This window comes from Colias croceus, chromosome 27 (genome assembly GCF_905220415.1).
Source record: "Colias croceus chromosome 27, ilColCroc2.1".
NCBI classification, from domain to species: Eukaryota; Metazoa; Arthropoda; class Insecta; order Lepidoptera; family Pieridae; genus Colias; species Colias croceus.
The window spans coordinates 6,068,816-6,091,484 of record NC_059563.1 but is presented as its reverse complement, the minus strand read 5'-3'; the positions used below and the strand labels follow the sequence as shown (position 1 = coordinate 6,091,484).

General features: G+C 32.7%; 1 protein-coding gene across 2 annotated transcripts; it reads left to right on the top strand.

The window, feature by feature from the left end:
- The first annotated feature begins 194 nt into the window (after positions 1-194).
- LOC123703749 (RNA polymerase-associated protein Rtf1) lies at positions 195-20,715 on the top strand. Of its 2 annotated transcripts, none has more exons than XM_045651861.1 (20): positions 195-376; positions 2,136-2,253; positions 2,589-2,792; positions 3,419-3,482; positions 4,966-5,085; positions 5,547-5,728; positions 6,968-7,060; positions 7,585-7,763; positions 8,374-8,485; positions 9,050-9,176; positions 10,124-10,229; positions 11,400-11,531; positions 12,393-12,521; positions 12,895-13,007; positions 14,000-14,168; positions 14,956-15,054; positions 15,563-15,661; positions 16,642-16,753; positions 17,154-17,357; positions 20,693-20,715. In XM_045651861.1, the coding sequence occupies exons 1-19, from the start codon at positions 308-310 to the stop codon at positions 17,258-17,260; spliced, it is 2,334 nt and encodes a 777-aa protein (XP_045507817.1). In that variant the 5' UTR covers positions 195-307; the 3' UTR covers positions 17,261-17,357; positions 20,693-20,715. The 2 variants fall into 2 exon arrangements, with proteins under 2 accessions (XP_045507817.1, XP_045507816.1); XM_045651860.1 differs by lacking the exon at positions 20,693-20,715 and adding an exon at positions 17,537-17,866.
- The last annotated feature ends 1,954 nt before the right edge of the window (positions 20,716-22,669 follow it).

The following is a 22,669-nucleotide window of genomic DNA, read 5'->3' as shown; positions in this document are numbered from 1 at the left end:
ACTATTAATTGACATACAAAAGAATGACATAGAATTACGTTCATTTAGTAATATGTAAGGAAATATGCACTGCAATTGTATAAAAAAGCATTGTATTTTTATTTGCATTTGTATAAAAAAATGTTTTCGAATATATTTTTGCAAGAAGCTCAAAATCTGAAATCATAGACTAGAGAGGCCAGATTATTGACGCATCCCTATTTTGTTGGTGTAGGTAATTGACGGGCGAAATAGTTAAGTCGTAACGTAAAAAAAGTCAATCGTATAGTTTAGTACAGAATTTATAGTATTTTTAAATAACTGTGAAATGGCTAAGAGAAAGAATAAACCATTAATTGATTCCGATTCTAGCAGCGAATGTTCCGACTTAGATTCTGTGAGTATTTGAAAACAATCTATACATAACATATCAAGTTAATGATACTATTCCCGACATTCTTTCTGTATTTTTTGCGCGTATCCAGGCCAAGACCAATGTCGTTTGGATATATTTATCTAACGCGCAATACCACCAATACATTAACTGAAAAAAAACATGTTAATTTCGTCGTATATTTGTATTAACGCCTTTTCCAAACACGATGTTTTTATATAAAAAGAACGTTTAAAATGTCCTCCTTGTGGCGTGACTCATGCAAAACATAAAATACAATCACTTTCTACGCTATTTCTTCATAATAATATTAGAAAGTTCTTAAGATGCAACCCAGGCTTCTTTGTGATTCGAATAGTAGGAAAAAATCAGTATTCGATCTACCAAATATCATCTTTTCTACACCTATCCGCAACATACGCATCAAGCAATACATATTTGCTGTAAAAACACTCATTTTATTTTAATCTTGCTTAAGTTGCCTATTTAGTTCATTTTCAGTTAAAAAAATCATATCATCACATGAAAGCATTGCAGGAAAACCTCAAATGAAGGACTTTTCGATTTATAGCCTTCCCTGTTATTCGCTGATACACGGATGTTCAAATACACAATTAAAATAAGATTTTTTTCAATACAACTGGATTTATGACTGATAAGTAACAAAATATTTAAATTCTTGTCTTTATTGAAACTGCAGCAATGAAGGAAAAAGACCAACTAATTGGTCTTGTACAAACCTATTGTCTAGGTTATGTAATTTAAGAAAAAAACAAGAAAGATTGGTATATTTTATATTTATTTCAATTTAAATGTGATTTGTAGATGTATATTGTATTAGTTTGTGTTAAATAACAAAATTGAACAATATTAGATAATAATTTCTAGAATAAAACAGAACATTCCCGGAGGAGACTAATATAATTGTAATGGTGTAGTAGTATTTTTTTTAAATTGTTTTTTTAATGAATATGAATGTGTTTCATGCATTAACTGCTCAAATATGTAGTTTCTATGCATTCTACAATTCATGAACTACATCTCGCACACATTTCATTGTAATCAATTCAGTAGTATTTGCATGAGAGATTAATAACATACCTACACATACACATACATCCATCCTTACAAACTTTATAGGATACTAGCTTTCCGCCTGCGGCTTCGCCCGCGTTTTCAAAGAAAAACCCGCATACTTCCCGTTCCCGTGGGATTTCCGGGATAAAACCTAGCCCATGTTACTCGTGGATAATGTAGCTTTCGAATGGTGAAAGAATTTTGAAAATCGGTCCAGTAGTTTATGAGCCTATTCGTTACAATCAAACAAACAAACAAAGTTTTCCTCTTTATAATATTAGTGTAGATTTATAGGATGGATAGGAGGCATGTATAGGATAGTTTACTTATCCGACATCCATTATTTAGATGTATTCAACTTCATATTTAGTGTTGTGTTACAGCAAAACCCATAAGCATAAAATTACTATAAGATTATAACACAATATACAATATTATTATTAATAAAATTATTGAATAGTACTATACATCTTTCTTACATTTTATGACACAACTACCTTTACAATAACATGATAATAACGATTTAATTTAGGGGATTCTAAATACTTTTATTCTCATGGGATATGAGACGGAGTATTTAAAAGGTACCGACAACATGTCGTGAAAGTGGGCATCCACAAAAATGTAATATAATTATAAGATTATAACACATTTAAATTGATTTATATTTTCATACTTGTTACAGCAATTTCTAAACCTCGCTAAAAAGAAAAAGAAGCCTGGTGAATCTCCACCGCCCTCTAAATCTAAAGGCAAATCGTCAGGCAGTGAATCAGATTGGGACGATGATGATAAGAAAGGTGGTGAGTGATCTAATTTTTCAGGCTTATTTATTAAAAATGTTAAAATTTGAGGTAAAATCAAGATGCAGTTTTGAATCACTACATAGTATAATAAAACAAAGTGACTTCCGCTGTATGTATATACCTAACCTAAATCTTCTTTTATAGTCTTTAAAAGTATGCAACGGATTGTGATGCAGCAGACAAAAAGACTCGAATTTTTGACAATATATCCGCCATGATGTCTCTCAAATATATGTTGCTTAAATTTTGACATTATTTAACAGTTGCTTACACTTCTTAACACTTCTCAACACTGAATTAGGTTAAATATTTTTAATGATTACATTTTGTAGACAAATCATCATCATCGTCCGGCTCAGAGTCAAACAGCGACGCGAAAAGCGATACCTCCCGCAAGAAGGAGCCAGCGAGATCGTCACGTAAGAGTTCCTCAGAAGAGGAGCGGAGAAAGACAGAGCAGACGAAGGAAGTTAGGAAGAGTGTGGATAGTGCTGGGTCGGGGAAGAAGAGAGATGTTTATAGCGAACCGGAAGAGGGTAAATTTGTTTGTTTGTACTATGTATTATGTAATCCAACTAAGAATAGGGATTTTAATAATCTTTGTGTTGAATTTCGTTTGAAAAATATGATTCACATGCGAATACTATTTGCCTATCAATAAGGGCGGCCCTACACAGACCGCTTCAAGCAGTTGAGACCGACGGCTTGAAGCCGTGATCGCGCGGTGAACTATGGACAGTCATTCACAAGGACTGCTCAAGCCGTCCGTGTACATCGCTCAGCCGTTAACTGTTCAAGCTGCCCGTGTACGGCCGTTCTAAGTGTTTATTCTTAATTGAACTGAGTTGATAAAATAAAATGATATATACATTTAAAGGTTTTATTATATTTTTCAAATTGGACAACAAAAAACATTGGACATAATATAATGTTGTATAGATAATATTATAGTCAGTCAAAGTCTGTGGTGTTTAAAGTATATAATATGTATGTGCAAAAAAACAAAAATAAATTACTTTACTGCAATTTCAGAGATAAATGCACAAATGAAATAGGAAAAATTTATCCTATTCTTATGACATCAGATATAAGTACATAATTCTATTCTACATGACTTTTCATAAAATAAAAATAAGTTTATGATAATTAAAATTATTTTTAGGTGAAGTATCATCACATTCGTCAGATAATGATTCCATCGACTCGGAGGAAGAATTTGACGATGGGTAAGTGGTAATAAATTACAGAATTTTAGTACAATAGGCTATTTGACAGTATAAAAAATAAATTACTTTTTTGTGTAATCCATATATATATAAGGTTTTTGAAGCGATTTAAATTAATAAATGATATAAATAATTATTTATTTATTTATAAATCGTCGAGAAAAAACATCATATTTTTTAAAGTTACCACGTGACCGAAAACATCCATGATTGGCTGCATCTGCTATGACGTCACAGCGGCGTAAATAACAAATGATCCCAACGTTTATTCACGTAGTTGCTGAATTTCGCTTTTGGTTTTGTTTCTTGTATAACTTATTTCTTGTGATTCAAGGTGTCTGTAATCAGTTTTGTTCTTTATGTGTTAATTTTGTTTGTCATGGAACCTAATTTCGAAAAAGCAGGCAGTCGAAATCTACCTAAAGTGGACGCTATAATGGTTGGCATGTTCTTTAAAAACAACCCAGATTTTTACGCTCCTCAATAATTGAAAAATGTGAAAACAGCTACGTAAGTTAATATTTCAATCGTCATCATTACCTTTTTAGTCAAATGTACTTACATACATGAATGACAATAGCACAATAATTATGAAGTATACATTTTTTAGGTTCCTTTGTTTTTCATTTCAGCCATCCAGTTTATAGGATTGACGTGTTTGTATTGATTATTTTCAATATCAATACAAACACGTCATCATCAATTTATATAATATATATTATCATTATCTTACCTCAAGCAGGTACCTAAGTAATGAGACGATTTATACTATGTATTGCAAATAAAATAAACTGCCTACTAGGTATCCAACACCATACTTACATCGAAGTGGTCTTCACAAAAAAATATAACTGTTTTAATTGATATATCTAATATCACTTGGATTTCTGCGAGCTAACTGCAACCACTTTCTACGCATTTTTATATCTTTTGGAGCACATATAAATACCTAGTTTGTCAGGGGTTTTAATAGTTGTATTTCTGCATCCAGGAACTACACACCAATAAGAACTCATTTTCTGGTTTTTAAACAGATTAACTTAATTATACTATAATTAAAACAAATACGAACAATAAGTACTAGGAGCAAGTTGATGTTTACACCTCTGTGACGTCACCAGGTCGCGAGCTGCCATATTCTTCAAAATTGTGTTTTGGCGGCATATTTGAATATCATGTTTTTATTTTACATTTTCTCAATGAATAACTACAAAAAATTAAGAAACATGTGTTTTGTGTGTTCTATAAACGTATCTTAATAATTTGAGACAGTTATCAAAACCTTGTCAAATAGCCTATTGTTTCTCAGTTTTAGCATCATAAAAAAGTAAATAAATTTTGTAGATTAACATTGAATATGAGCCTATTTGTAAAGTAAATATGAGTCAGTTGTTTGAGGAAAAATGTGGTATTAAATACTTTTGCAAATAAATTTTTATTGAGATTTTTTATATTTTTTGTTTAAAATTAAATATTTTTTTAGATACGACGAAAACTTGATGGGCGATGAAGAAGACAGAGCCAGATTGGCGGCCATGTCTGAAAAAGAGCGGGAACAGGAGATATTCAAACGTATCGAACGGCGTGATTTAATGAAGACAAGGTATGATTTTTGCTTTTAGATATGGTGGCACAAACGACTATGGGTCCAATACTTTCTATTTCAATCCTTTTAAGTCTTTTTTGCGATAAATTTAAAGTTTTCATTGCAGTTCTCATAACTCACTAACTCTGTAGGAAATTTATTAAAAATGATCACTGAGAAAGTGGAGCAGATGGACTTATATAACTTACTTTTGCATTAGATTGCACTTCTCAAAGGAATCTAGACCGTGACTTTTTCATCTGTACTACTGTTCACTAATGCAGTTTCAACAAAAACACACAAAACATAGAAGGTTTGATGTTTAGATTTACAGCATTCCAATGCTTTATAGACGAGAATTTATTCTATTCTTTAAAGAAATTTCGAAAAATATAGTTTACCTTTTCTAATAATTCCAAATGAAAAATTGCGTCACATTACAAAGTATGTACTATGTATATTCATTATTTATATTCCAGATGGGAGATAGAACGCAAGCTACGCCTCGCGCGTCGCTCAGCCGCGGAACGAGGCGCGTCCCCCGGCGAGCTCGCGCGGCGCCGCGAGCGCAGGAAGCAGAGACGCGCCATGAGGCATCAGCGGGCCACTGTGCATGCTATGAAGGAGGCCGAGGCAAGGGAGAAGGCTAACGAGAAACGGGGTAAGGGGAAAAAAACGTGTAAAAATGTGCAAAAATGGAAGAAAAGTGACATAAAAGTGTAAAAAAAACAATGGATAAGGTGCATAATACAGTGTAATGCGGATAAATCATGCATTCCGAGTATCAGAATAGACAGTTACGTAAAATTGAGTGCAGGAAGCAACGCCGCGCCATGAGGAACTAGCGGGCCACTGTGCATGCTATGAAGGAGGCCGAGGCGAGGGAGAAGGCTAATGAGAAATGGGGTAAGGGAGGAGAAGGAAGTTTGGTGGGGAAAGGGACGAAAAAAGTGAAAAAAACGTGTCAAAATGTGCCAAAAATGGAAGAAAAGTGATACAAGTGTTAAAATTTTAGTGAAAAGTATAAAGAAATAGTGTAGTGCGAATGAAATCGTACATTCTGAGTGTTCAAATGTCAATGAAAAAGCTTAAAGAAATATGTAAATGTGGTTAAAATAGTGCAATGCAAGTGACATAATTGTATGAGAAAATATAGATGTAAATTGAGAATATCGGTCAAAAGATAACCCATTCAAAGAAACAGAAGGACAATACAGTAAGAGAGATAGACACACAAAAAGAAAAAGTGGAAATTTTAAAATAGACTGTAAATACAATAATGAAGAAGTTATAATATAATTTACTAGCTGCGCTCTGCGGTTTCACCCGCGTTGCTCCGCTTCAGTTGGTCTTAGCGTGATGATATATAGCCTAAAGCCTTCCTCGATAAATGGGCTATCCAACACCAAAATAATTTTTCAAATCGGATCAGTAGTTCTTGAGAATGCGCTAGTTCAAACAAACAAGCAGCTTCAGCTTTATAATATTTAGATTGATAAGCTTGGTATTTGGGAAATTTTTGAAATGTAGCAGAGCAAGTGAAATGTGCAAAGAGAGACAAATGCTCGGAAAAGCGTAATAAGAAATGTGGTGGAAATTATTAATAACTCAGCCCCCGGAATCACAGACACAATAGAAAATCTATTGTGTCGTGGTCAGATTGGGCCGCTCGGGGCTAATACTTCTTTACTATGAATTGAAATTAAATTGTTGTTGCTTTATTTCATCATAATTGCAGACATTTCAAAGTGTCTTAGAACTAATTATTAAATCGTCCACAATTTGCCAAAGTATTTACGTGCCTTCTGCTACAATGTAAAATGTAGATTTAAATAATTATAAATAAAGTAATCAATTTTTATGGCTGTTAAAATGTCTCTATTTAATTTATTATTTCCAGAATCAGATATAGAAGAGCCGAAAGAAGAAGAGACAGCGAAAGAGAAGCCACCTCCCAGTCCTGGTGAAATTGCTGACGATGGAAAGGATTCAGGTAAGCGAGTATTAGATTACTTTATTAAAAATTGTTATTTATTGTCTTATTCTGTATTGGAAATTAATTTTCTCTCCAACTATAGAGATTTTTGTTGATAATAAATTGTTTGTTAACTTGCCGTGAAAAAATAATTGTGTGTGATACAAACACATTTTGTGACATAAAATTTTGAATAGTGTACTAAAACACGTCACTTACTTCTGAGCCTGTAAAATATGTTATTTGATTGATGTTTACATGGAATTTAATCTGTGCTTATACCAAAGCATACATGTTTCATCCTTTCTCTGTGTTTGTCCTGGAATAAATTCCATTTTCAACATACTTTTGTAACCTTAAGACTCGATTTTGATCAATTTTAAATGATAAGATTTATTCCCATCTTTGTACACTTATCAAGAAACAATGACAATACAATAGTTCTATTTAAGCATGTTGTTTTTTTCGTTTTTATACTATTTTTCTTCTCGATACATATTATTTATTCATTTCTATATATCTACATAATATATATTTATCAGATCGAGCACTAGACCGCAGCGGTTCCCCGTTATTCGGCGCAAAGAGCGAACGAAAGCGGAATGTCGACGAATCTCGAGTCAACGCTATGGCCGCGCTCCGTGCTCAGAGAGACGCGAGGGCTAAACTTAGTGAACATAGACAGAAGAGACGGGAGGAGCAGAGGAGGGAGGGGGACGATGTGAGTAGAGAAAAGAGTAGAAATTTCGTAAAATGGTGGGAAATGCGATTTTTCGCTTTTTTTTTTCAAGAAAAATCGTGAAAAATGACAAAAAATGGTGCATAAAACATGAAAAGCGGGGGGATTTAGTGTGATTTGTGACAAAAAAGAGGTTTTTAGAAAAAAATGGGGGGGATTGGTGATTTAAGCTACTATAATGATAATAAAAGCTAGTAAGATAAGTGTCAAACAACTGTGAGTGCAGTGACACCTCTGTACATGTAATTTTAATTATTCAGGTAAAAACATAAATTTACCTCGTGTTCCAATAAAATTGTTACACAAAATGTCGACTTAATTTCTATATACTGTTGAAAAAATCTAACAAGAACTTCCAGTTATCATCTCAAAGTATTTAAAAAAAAATGTGTGCGTGTACTAGTGTACACACGTAAGAAGTGAAACTTCTTTATTACCTTAATTTTCAAAAAATAATTTACTATATGCAACTTTTTTTTTGTAGGGATAAGAAAAAAATGGCGCATAACGAAAAAATGTTACACTAAATTTTTTTCCAACCCCGATAAAGAAGTTTCACTTCAACAAGTGTCTAAATGTTTTTCTTTCACAGGACGCAGACGCGGAAATAATCGGCGGCACAAGCAAGCAAAGTGTCAAGTTAAAAGCGTCAGATATTTACTCGGACGACTCGGGCAGCGACTCGGATGATAATAAATCACAAGGTATGAATTTATTTCATTATTTTAAAAAATAATATGAAAACTAAAAAATAATTTTAACTGTTTAAAAATTCTTACAAAATAAAAATTAAGCGCAAATATCGGAAAATTATTTTTAACAACTACAATTTAAATTCCGCCTGAAAACATAAAAAAAAAATTATTCATAATACAATAGCAAATTTGTAACTTCTTTTTCTATTCAAAATTCTACACATAAAAAAAGATTCAACTTTCAACAAAGTTTCCTTTTTTATCTGTACTATTGACATAACTCTATACACTATGAATGCAATTTTTTTTTAAATACATATTCTGTTTGACATTTCTATAATCTATGGCTAAAAGCGCCTAAAATATTAAAAAAAAGGACGGAATTAAAAAAAATGTTATTTCTTCACACAAGTCTTGGATAGGTGTTTGAAGTGAAACTTCTTTAAGCGCGTTGAGAGTAAAATTTCAAGGTCATGTCATGACAATACCGTCACGTCATGGAGTAAGGCGACGAGTTTGGTACCTAATCTTGCCAAATGAGTTTAATAAATAACAGATAATTATCATCACCAGGCCGGCGCAGTTCATCATCATCATCATCATCGTCTGGTGAAGAACCGGAGCCGAGGAGGGAACGGGAACAGGAGGAAGTCAAATATGCAGATACTAGGGATCAAATTAATAAATTACGACTTAGCAGGTAATGTTGGAAATTATTATTTTTTTATTTTCTACACTAATATTATAAAGAAGAAAACTTTGTTTGTTTGTTTGTAATGAATATGCTCATAAACTACTGGATCGATTTTAAAAATTCTTTCACCATTCGAAAGCTACATTATCCACGAGTAATATAGGATAGTTTTTATCCCATAAATTCCACGGGAACGGGAACTATGCTAGTTTTTCTTTGAAACCGCGGGCGGAGCCGCCGGCGGAAAGCTAGCTAAATTATAATTTGATTAAGAAATATAAAAAAAAAATACTACTAAGGGCTGATTTTTCAATCCTTGGTTAAAACTTATTCATCGAATAACGTATGTTACTACCATTTTGACAGTTTACAGGTGATATTTTAAAATGTTCGTGTAATACTTTATTGGACGGATAAATTTTTACCAAGGATTGAAAAATCGGCGCTAAGAAATATAGAAAAAAATAAATACTACATACTAAGAAATATATCATTTAAATACTAAATATTTTGAAATGTGTGCAAGAATGATAAAAAATAAAAATGTACATATTTTAATTTGTTTATTTTATAACTATGTTACTCCTGGGCTAAAATCTAGCAGAGCAATAGTTTCATTTTCTGTTAATTCCATACTATGTGTGCTCCGCGGTTTCACCCGCATTGCTCCGCTCCTGTTGGTCTTAGCGTGATGATATAAAGCCTATAGCCTTCCTCGATAAATGGGCTATCTAACACCGAAATAATTTATCAAATCGGATCAATAGTTCCTGAGATTAGCGCGTTCAAACAAACTCTTCAGCTTTATAATATTAAGTATAGATATTCAAGCCTACATAGGATTTCAAAATGAAAATCACTGATTTACCTTATAAAAGAAATACATTATAAATCATGTGAATTCTGATTTTTTTTACATACCATAAGAAACTAATAAGTTGTTTTTATTTCAGATTTAAATTAGAAAGACTAGTCCATTTGCCTTTCTTCGCCCGCGTCGTCACAGGGTGCTTTGTTAGGATCGGAATCGGGAATAATAACGGCAACCCTGTATATAGAGTGAGTTAATTTTTGTTTATTTATACATAATAGAAAAATATCACTACATGGTATAAAACAAAGTCGCTTTCCCTGTCCTTATATCCCTATGCTATGTATGCTTAAATCTTTAAAACTACGCACCGGATTTTGATACGGTTTTTTTTAATCGATAGAGTGATTCAAGAGAAATGTTTTAGTATATAATTATTAGGTTTAAGACAAAGCGGGCGAAGCCGCGAGCGATAAGCTAGTTGTCTTATAAAAAAATTTTTTTTGTTATTTTTGCTTCGATATTGGTTAAATAAGGTTATAAATGTTTAATGTTATTTAAAAGTTGTTTTATATTTGAGTATATCGCGAACAGATAGACGGACAGACGCGACAGATAACTTTGTTTTATAATATTACTAGCGGTCCGCCCCGGCTTCGCTCGTGGTACATATGAAAAATAGAAGTTGGCCGATTCTCAGACTTACCCGATATGCACAGAAAATTTCATGAGAATCGGTCCAGCCGTTTCGGAGGAGTATGGCAACGAAAACTGTGTCACGAGAATTTTATATATTATAGTCGAGCCAATTTAATAGGCAACATTTGACGTCTATCAATTTTATCTTCGAAGAGAGTTAACCTGCTTAAAAACATCGATTAAAGTGTATTAATCGATACGGATTTGAAACATTTGTCAATCGAATTTATTAATTTATGATGATTTTTATTCACAAGTAATCAATACATTCGATTCTAGATGTCAGATTTCGATTTTTAGAGTAACTTCTCTAGTATTTAAAAAGAAAAAAGGTTTATTGACACAAAATTGTAGCGACGTCAGTTCTTCAATTCAGAAATTGTTTATTATGTTTAGGATGGTTTATCAGTAAAATGAAATCTTAAAATAACTTGTATCGGTCATTATTATTATAAATATGTAATCGTAATTGAAAAAAGTTAAGCAAATGTGCAGTTCTAACAAAACGAAATATCATGTTATTCTATGTCGTCGTTACTAGGTTACGTTGTTGAATTTTGTTGAACTGTCAAATGTTGCCTATTAAAATGGCTCTACTATAGATGTAGTGATTATTTTCCTAGAATTGTGGTATTTACAAAAAACATTATTTTCCTTACAGATTTATCTCCCTATAATACCTTGATTTATATAAATAATTTAAATTTTATTTACAACAGGTGGCAGAAATAATAGACGTCTATGAAACGGCTAAAGTATACAACTTAGGCAATACTAGAACAAATAAAGGATTGAAATTGAGACACGGGACACAGGACAGAGTTTTTCGATTGGAATTCGTTAGTAATCAGGTAAATAGGAATGTTTTTTTGTATACAGGGTGTCCCACTGTTGGTATACTAAGCCCAAAGGAGGTTATAGTTCTGCATACGCTGAGTACGTAAAAAATACTTATAAAATTCCAGACGCATTTAAAAAAAAAAAGATGAATTCTTAAAACTCTTTGTGTACGTACACCCATAACAAGCAACCCGCCCAACTTTGTTACCAGCACGTGAGAAATCGTTTAAGATTATGTTTTCATAGACAAAATGCTCACATTAGAGAAGCGGTATATGCCTCCGAAGCTAGAGAAGAAAACATGAATTTTCAGAACAAAAATTAGCAAAAATTTTTTGACGTGATTTTGTTGTTTAAGTATTTTTTACGTTATCAGTGTATGCAAAACTAGAAGTCCCTTTGCGCTTAGTGTACCAATAGTGGGACACCCTGTATATGTCACTTTTTGAAGTGAAACTTCTTAAGGCGCGTTGAGAGTAAATTTCAAGGTCATGGCATTGCCGTCACGTCATGGAGTAAGACAACGATTTTGGTATCTTTGAATCTTGCCAAAGAAGTTTCACTTCACACGTGTGTTCGTCACACGCACACATTCGTAGAAAATTGTCGTTTTTTTACACGCTTTATATTAGCTTCACCTGTATGTTTGTATGTTTGTAACCGACTTCTTTGGGCGCGATTTTGACCCACTTTAAACGGCCAGATTTCGTTCAAACTTTGTAGATTTATTGAGGACCGATGACAATACACTAATTTGATAAAATTTTCTATTTTTTAGTTCGGTTTTCTATAAAAAGCGTGTTTTTTAGTTTTTTAAAACTATTATTATTTTATTTTCAATAAAATGAATGTATGTTTAATTATTTTTCCAGGAATTCACAGATACAGAGTTCCAGAAGTGGATCAAAGCTATAAAGGACGCGAATAAGAAGCCGCCGACTATGGATTTTGTTCGAAACAAAATTTCTGAAGTCAAAGACGCCCTTATGTATGAGTTTAAGGTGAAAAAAAAACTATAAATATTGAGTAGACTTTTATTTGTTAATTTTAAAATTAATAGTTGTGTGATACAAAGTGTATTTAACACGTAAATTTCGACCTAAATTGTTTATCAGGACGAAATATAGCTTATATACCAGTGAATGTTGCATTAAAATGGGTTCTTAATTCACCTAACTTGAAAAACAGACAGATTGAAAAGAATAATATTGTTATAATGATTTCTAAAAGTATAAAAAGATGCCAAAGGAATATAATATAAATTTAAATTTACCTAAACGCTAGCAATAAATAATAAATAGGTATACAATAATAAAAATGGTTTTAGTAATAAGTAAATGACAAGAAAGATAAATAAAAAAAGATAAATTCCAGGAAGAGGACGTAGAAAAGATAGTAGCGGAAAAAGAAAGATTCCGCTCGCATCCGACGAACTACGCTATGAAGAAAACGCAACTCATGAAGGAGAGAGATGTCGCACAGCTGAGGTAAAATATCACATCTATACTAATATTATAAAGCTGAAGAGTTTGTTTGTTTGAACGCGGTAATCTCAGGAACTAGTCCGACTACTGTCGGTGTTAGATAGCCCATTAATCGAGGAAGGCTATAGGCTATATTATATCATCACGCAAAGACCAACAGGAGCGGAGCACTGCGGGTAAAACCGCAGGGCACAGCTAGTTTATTATAATTTATATTAATAGCTTTATACTAGCTAAACTAGCTTTCCGCCCGCGGCTTCGTCCGCGTTTTCAAAGGAAAACCCGCATAATTCGCGTTCCTGTGGTATTTCTGGGATAAAAAGTAGCCTATGTCTTATTCTGGGTCTTCAGCTACCTACATACCAAATTTTATTGTAATCGGTTCAGTAGTATTTGCGTGAAAGAGAAACAAACATCCATCCGCACAAACTTTCGCATCTATACCAATATTATTCTTGAACGCACTAATCTCAGGAACTACTGGTCCGATTTGAAAAATTCTTTCGAAGTTAGATAGCCCATTTATCGAGGCAAGTATTATAACAATTGACAGTTAGAAGAATACCCTTACGATTCTCGTAAAAACGCTTGCTTGTTTGCGTGAGCCATTATGAAAGTTTTGTATGAAAATTCCCTACTGTATGTATCTGTATATTGTGGTTATCCATACTAATACTATAATTAATGCAAAAGTAAGTCTGTCTGTCTGTTACTCAATCACGCCTAACCTACTGAACCAATTTTCATGAAATTTGGTATGGAGATATTTTGATACCCGAGAAAGGACATAGGCTACTTTTTATCCCGGGAAAATGACGCAATTCCGGAAATCCCACGGGAACGGGAACTATGCAGGTTTTTCTTTGACTGCGCGGGCGAAGCCGCGAGCGGAAACCTAGTAGGCTATATGTTATCACGCTAAGACCAACACTTGCACTGTGGGTTAAACCGCAGGGCGTAATTAGTTTATAATAAACTAATGAAACATATTTCAGAGGCGACGAAGAACTAGTGATGGATTTAAATGCTAAAATACAAGAATTGGAAGACAGAGCCAGTCAATTGGACAAAACGCGAACGTCGTCCATACAGAGTATATCGTATATAAATAATAGGAACAGGAAGTTGAATGTGGAGACCGCGGAAAAGGCTATAATGGAAGAGGTAAGTGTTTGTTAGAGTAGACCGTAAAAGACCGGAGTAGACTAGTAGAATAATTGGTTATAGAGTATAGGGAAAGTTTATATTAATTTATTTTGTAAGAGTACACCGTAAATCGTAATAGACCGAAGTAGACTGGAGTCTGGAGTAGACGGGAGTAGACTAACTGGTTATCAAGTATAGGAAAAGTTTATATTAATTTATTTTGTAAGAGTAGACCGTAATAGACCGGAGTAGATGGGAGTAGACTAGTAGACTGAGTGGTTATAACGTATAGGGAATGTTTATATTAATTTATTTTGTAAAAGTAGATCGTTATAAACTGAAGTAGACGAGAGTAGACACTAGTCTATTGGACATTGTTCATACGACGTTCGACCCAACTACGCTCACTTTGCTAATAGTTGTTGACTTGCTGCGATTTGTTATCAACTACCTACATCAATTAGGTAGCTATGTAGAATCGCAGTACATTCTTATTTCATTCAAACTAATATTTAACCCGGCGTCACGTTTAATTTCTTATATTATTATTACTCGACCGCCTCCTTGGTACAGTGGTTGACGCGTGAGCGTAGAACCGAGGGGTCCTGGGTTTCATTCCCGGTGGAGACGAAAATAAAAAAATGTCTCGGTCTGGTAGGACACAGAAGGCTGATCGAACTTGTCCCTAAAGAAAATCGATCAGTGAAACAGATGTATAATGCATTTGCCCCTTACCCCACTTGGGGACATGGGACTTCTTATTTTTTTTATTATAACTATTCGTATTTTTTTATTTTTTTCTCAGATAAAAGCAAATAAAGGTAAAAAGACAGACGATCCGTTCACGAGGCGGCATACAAAGCCGGTGATGAATTTCAAGTCACATGTGGGCGGACGGAGTCAGGTGAGATAACAGTAATTTGGTTAATAATAAAACACAGTAAAATAAAAAAAGTGTGTGCCGAGCACACGTGTCAAAAGTGAAACTTCTTTGGCAAGATTCAAAGATTCCAAAATCCATGACGTGACGGTATTGGCTTGACAGGACCTTACTACTTACTCTCAACCAAAGAAGTTTCACTTCAAAAAGTAAACAAAAAAAACTCATCGGATGGTCATTAATCATTATATTATATGTAAAAATTCTAATATGTATTAAATTTTAAATTTTATGCGAAAGTAACTCCGTCTGTCTGTCTGTCGCTTAAACCTCTCAATCGATTTTGATGAAATTTGGCACAGACAATCTTTAGACCCTGAGAAAGAACATAGGCTACCTTTTATCAAAACACCACGCGGACGAAGCCGCTTGTGGAAGCTAGTAATAAATATGTAATACAATAATATCATCAAAAAATCCAAGTTTGAAATCCCTTAAACTAATTTAAATTCTTTATTATTTCATAAAACAGGAGTTAGAAAAGAATCAAGAAGAGGAAGCGGTCGCGCAGAAACAGAGAGAGGAAGAGAGTAAAGTAATTAAGGAGAGACAGGAGAAAGAGAGATTGGCGGTAAGATATAGAAAATAGTAATAAATCTATACTAATATTATAATGCTGAAGAATTTGTTTGTCAAACAAACGCGCTAATCTCAGGAACTACTGGTCCGATTTGAAAAATTCATTCGGTGTTAGATAGCCCATTTATCAAGGAAGGCTACAGGATATATCATCACGCTACCACCAACAGGAGCGGAGCAATACGGGTGAAACCGCGGAGCGCAGCTAGTATAATTATAAAAGAAAAATATTATTCAACAGATAACCGACACTTATTTGTGAAAATGTTTTTCAAAATAAATTTCACTTCAGTTTTAACATCACTTTAACCTGAGCTTCACTTACCCTTGAAGCTGATCTTTTGACTTACAATTTACACTTACACCACAACAAGACGAAGTTTTTCACTTCAACGTGTACTTTTTCAACTCAACGGTTCAGTTTGTACTTTAATTCTATTTTTTAAGTTTACCTATCACTTAAACATACGCTCCAATTTTCACATTCACTTTAACCCCACTCAAACCTAAATTTCACTTTAACTTAACTTTTACTGTGGATACTTTAGAAATTTGGAGCATTCAAATGCTTTATAAATATGAATTTTTTTAAAATAAGATTTCGCCGCTGGAAGGCAAAATACTCGAGTTCTAATACCGGCCTCGTGATCGAATTTTTTTCTACACTTTCACTTACATTTTAACTTAAACAATAACTTACACTTTCACTTACACTCTAACTTACACTTTCACTTACACTATAACTTACACTTTCACTTACACTATAACTTACACTTTCACTTACACTATAACTTACACTTTCACTTACACTATAACTTACACTTTCACTTACACTCTAACTTACACTTTCACTTACACTATAACTTACACTTTCACTTACACTATAACTTACACTTTCACTTACACTCTAACTTACACTTTCACTTACACTATAACTTACACTTTCACTTACACTCTAACTTACACTTACAGCAAGCAACGGAAGTGGAACGAAGCAAGCCGCGAGAGAAGAGCTCGACGGACAACAGTCTGTACTCGTTGCACGATTTTGATATTAATATTGACATCGATTTGCCCATAGCTAGTGAGTATTTTTTTTTATTATTATTTGTATTTTAAAGTCAGAAGGATTTTAAGTTATTTTGATCGAAATTGTAATCAGTAGTTTGAGAACTGATACTTTATAATTGTTGATTTTAACAGACTGGAGGGTCCGAAAATATTATGGGTAATTTATTTAATACATTTTCCATTGTTATTATAATTTTTGCAGTTTAAAATTTCAGTAAGGTTCTTATTGCGTATTGTTATAAAAACATGTGTCTTGAGTTAAATCATAATTCATATTTAATTTAAAGTTCTTATTTATTTTCTCCAATTGCCACTTTTTACTTTCTACGCAGGTTAGGTCTAGAAATCTAGTTACTAATAAATGATATTTAAATTATTTTTTTCCTTATAATAAAGATAATCTTTATCCACAGGAGCGGTATCAAGCCAGCCGAAGCAAATAACTACGAAAGTGAAAGAAACAGGCCCGAAACGATCTTTGAATCTCGAGGAATACAAGAAGAGACACGGGCTCATATAGTATTGCTTTACTAGTTTAGACGCGCGTGTTTGTTTAGTTTTTCCCTACAATAAATATTTGTTTTTGAAGTGAAACTTCTTAAGAGTAAAATTTCAAGGTCGCCAAGGTTTTTTATTACTTTTGCACTGCGTCTCCTTGTCCACCAGGTTGTCTGGAAGAGATCGCTGTCTGAGCGATAAGACCGCCTGTTGTGCTCTTTTATTAACAATGTATTGTGTCCTTACTTGTACTTTTCTCTGTGGTGCACAATAAAGTATTTTTGTTTGTTGTTTGTTTGTCGCGTCATGGCAATACCTTCATGGAGTAAGGATTTTGGTATCTTTGAATCTTGCCAAAGAAGTTTCACTTCTGACACGTGTGCTCGGCACACACGCTATTTTTCTCTATATTTTGTTGTTTTAGCTCTCACACGCTTAGCTTTGTACTGCAATTAAAATGGAATATGTATAGTTTTTAAATTTGTAAAGAAAACATTGACAACTAGACGTTAAAAATTGTCCGAAGCAAAACTCTGCCTACGCGTGTATATAGGCAGAGTTTTCTTATAAACGTTTTAATGTACTTTGAACGTTACTGCCACGTAATAAGGTGTTTATTTCAATGTTTTATTCAAAATTCGGACAATTTTTATACTTTTGTATAGGCGTCTGTCTATGTATGTGAGTCTAGTTGTATATAATATGGAATTTTTTTAAAGCTGGTTATTTGAAAGCAAAAATATGTTTCATTGATGGTAGAATGTTTGTGAATGAAAGAATTTACTATTTTTTTAACTATTTTTAAGCTATTGCATAGCTATCGCGGGCTTTGAGCGCGGGGACCGAATCGAGAAATTCCGTAACGAAAAAACCTCACGCTCCCCACGGGGACGGGCGGAGGTGTGGCTTGAAGACATAGCATGCAATAGCGCAACCGCCCCAGTCCCCGAGTGACACACGTCTTTTATTTTTGAAGTGAAACTTCTTTATCGGGATTGGAAAAAAACTTAGTGTAACATTTTTTAGTTACGCCTGACATTTTCCGTTACGCGCCATCTTTTTCTTATCCCTACTACGCGTTATTTGACGTATTTCTGTTAAGTTGCATGTAGTAAATTATCTTTTGAAAAATAAGGTCATAAAGAAGTTGCATTTCTTACGTGTGTACACTAGTACACGCACACATTTTTTTTATTGTACGTGATTATTTAGAAATTGAAGATTTTAACGGACGCTAATAATTATTCATTGTTATAATTTTACGACGTGACGTCTTTATTTTCTAAATTTAACATTATTATAAATTATAGATTTAAATTAAAAATCGATAATGTTAAATAATCAGTTTTACTACAATGTATACAGAATGTAATATTGTTCGGAAAATAATAATATTTGTTTATATTTTTGTTGTTAAAATGTCATTTTAAACATAACTTCCTAAATTAACATGTTTCGTTCCGAATTTTCTCAAATATTCTTAAGCCCCTAGTACACAATGGCCCATGCTGATCCATTGCAGGCCATTGCCATTGTGTACACGGGGCAATGGTATATGATGGCGGGCAATGGTCTGTCGTGGCGCGCAATCGGGGAGTTGTCGGTTTTTTGGGCACACTTCAAAGGAATCGTGGCGTAGCGTGGCCTGCGGTGTTCACACAATGGGCCATTGTTTAGTTCGTAACCGACCGCTGACCGGATTAGAGCACTTTTTTGTTGCGTACTAGAACTAGAATTTTATTTTTATATTAAAATATAGTATTTGATCGCCTAAAATGTCAGTATCGTGGAGCAATGAAGAAACTTTCAGGTTTATTGATTTATATCAATCTGAGCCCTGTACGTCCATCGCAAGTGGCTTGCCAGGCAGCAATGAGACATGGGCCATTGTGTGAACAGCAATTGATCGTGGCCTCCAGTTGTGCATTGCCTGCAATGGATCAGCATGGGCCATTGTGTACTGGGGGTTTTACATCTTACATTATTTACTACTGTCTACTGTTTTGTTTCACTAGATGACTTATTCTTAGACTAGCTTACCGCCCGCGGCTTCGCCCGCTTCGTCTTAAACCTAATAAATTATATACTAAAACCTTCCTCTTGAATCACTCTATCTATTTAAAAAAAACCGCATCAAAATCCGTTGCATAGTTTTAAAGATTTAAGCATACAAAAGGACATAGGGACAGAGAAAGCGACTTTGTTTTATACTATGTAGTGTTATTTCTTTTGCTTACAGAAAGAAAACTAACTTTTAAAATACTCATTGTTTTTCTTGCTCCAAAAATGTGATTCAATTAAAAAAATAGTCTTCACATTCTAAAAGCAAATTCTAATAAAACTGAATTATGTCTTCCCACAAAAAATACCATAAACAAAGCTGTGAAATAGATAACAAAATATACAGACATTAATATAAGTAAATAATTAAAACTTTTTAAATGAACACGCGCTCTTAGTATAGAAAATATGTACTATTTATCGTAATATACCCATAGTGTTTTTTATTTCATGAACAAGTATATACAATTTTATAGAACTCGTATGACAAAATAATTCGTAGTTACTTGAAGCTAATTTGAAATAGACGAAACACACAGAAAAACGACAAAAACACGAATATATTCTGTAATCCAAGAAATATGTAACAATCTTCCAAATATATAACAAAATACCTTCATTTATTATAAAAAAAATAAATAAAAAATAATAAAAAACCGGATACCACCACATGTAGTTATAAATAAGTTAAGTTAGTTAAGTTTTTTATTTTAGTTATTCGTTTACGTTATTGTACAAACATTATACTTTTTGACCGGGTTTAAAACCAGATTTAAACCGGTCACGTTGATTTTTTTACCTCGACGATACAATGTTTCTGAAGTAATATTTTTTTAATTGTATGTATTTATAATTTTAGCGGAAATTGTTAAAAAATATTCTGGCGTTTTGTTAAAAAAATATAGTATAATATGTACTTATCTTTCGAAATAAATAAATGATTATCATATGTATTAAAATAAGTTAAAAAACGGTTAAAATGAAAACCAACTGAACTGATCTTTATTTATAAAATAAAACAATATTAATTACTCTTACCTACAATTTCATTAATTATTATTATTTATGTAATTTATAAAAGGTATTAAAGAAAACCTTATTTCTATATACAATGATATTATTCACGCTACACCCAGATTTTATTTGTTTTAATGATATTTCCCGTAAAAACAAACTTCCTCGTAGATAATTATAGTTAATTTAATATCGATGTTTAACGAACATACAAGAGCAATTTCGAATGGCACGTTTACATTATGTCGTTACGATATTTTATCGTAGACTTGGCTTTATCGACGCTTTATATACATTACCAATTGTATTAAATACCAATTTTATATACAATTAATTGTTCCATTTTTGAAGTGAAACTTCTTTAGAGTAAAATTTCAAGGTCGCGTCATGGCAATACCGTCACGTCATGGAGTAAGGTGCCGATTTTGGTATCTTTGAATCTAGCCAAAGAAGTTTCACTTCTGACACGTGTGCTCGGCACACTTTCTTTTTTGTTTATAAATGTACAATGTTTTGTATAAATAGATTAAAACCAATCATACAAATATAGCAATAAATATTTGAAGCCTTATTGAAAAATTGTAATCATTATATTATTATAATCTAGTTTTTTCAATGAACAAACACCATTCGTTCAACGATTGTTACCTTAATTACGTATTTAATTATTCGTAGTGTGTGACTTAACATCTTTAATTTTAAAGTTATGGACTTGAAATGGCAAAAGCCGCTGTAACTATGCCACTCTGGTCTTACACACATTTATATGAGAAATATATATGTATTTGAAAAATTATAACTATCTTCAATTTTAAAATGACGTACAAAAAACTCAATTTTATCCTTCCTCTTCAGTTTTCTTCATATGTGTTCATAATATAAATATAGATAAAGACAAAAACAGAGTTAATTTCGAATTTAATAAGTAAGCGATCAATTACCTACCCAAAAGACACAAAAATAATCATAATGCTTACTCTAAAATGTTATTTTTATTCCGACCGAAAACTTGACACAACACAATATTCTACAATTATTTCACATAAACTTTCATGTTTCTTATATTATAAGTCGTACATAATATCAAATAATACTACGATTTAGGAGTTTTCAACAAGACTGAAATATGAAGTCTTTATCAATGTCACGATTTTCTAAGCTACCATCATACAGAAACAACGACATTTTTGTCGTAACAATATCGTGTGAACGGATGGTGACGATAATCTGTAACATCTACGATATGTGAATAGTTTTAATTATATTTAGTGTAATCTATTTATTTTGTAATTATCATTACTTAACTCGGTAAAGCTCAAATGCTTAATAAACTTTTTAAAAGCGATATTTTTGTTTTATTGTCCTCCTATGTTTTTTCCATAAGCACTAAAAAGGTGAGAAAATCTTGAAATATAGCAAAAAAAGGGTTTCAGTTTTCAGGTAGGTAAGAAATAGTCTCAATAAAATCTCACCAAAATAGGTTCAGCGATTTATTCCATAAAAAGTAATAAGCACAATTTTGTATGTCAAATTGTCCTAATAGGAAAGGGAAATAAAGTACACTTTTAAAACGATAAATATTTATTTGTAAAAAATCGTTTACCATTTTCGACGCATGTTGTTTCCTTGTTAACGGCTGAAAATAAATTATATCCATCATGAAAAACAAGAATTGCAATTGGCAGATTGAACATTTATTTTAGCAAAAGGTCAATTTATTATCACCTAAAATGTTGCTCTCCAATACAGTATTTCTTCAATGGCGTCAATATGCAGATTTTTGCTTTTTGAACCTAAAATGAGTACATAAAAATCATAAATTTGCCACAGATTATAAGGATATTTCAGTAAACTATTGAAAATTAAAAGGTCGTTTATTTGGTCTATGTGCGGTTCAGGTACCTCCACTTCAAGAAGTCAAAAATATCTGCATCGATTGAGCGTAAAATACAACACTATTTATTTATTTTACTATGAAAATACATCTACAAACACCGATAAATATTGATCTACAGACTAGAGTCTCGACTAATGGATTCACTTCGATACATTTGCTACCTAAACATTTGCAAGAAAATGTTACGCATCACAATTTAACGATAGCGCAAAATTTTGCAGCGAAAATTCTGTGTCGGTTCGTATTATCTTGTAATAATTATGTCTCATAAATATAAGTATAAATATAAGAGAAGCGAAGTATTAAAATTACACCATCACAAACATTTAGCTGCATATTATTAAACCATTCATAATGCCGCGGTTGTCGTCGTTAATTTAAAATATACCGTGAAAATATTATATAGTTCATACTTACAGGAGGGCGAGCGGGAACGGGTCTCTAAAAAAATGTGTTTTT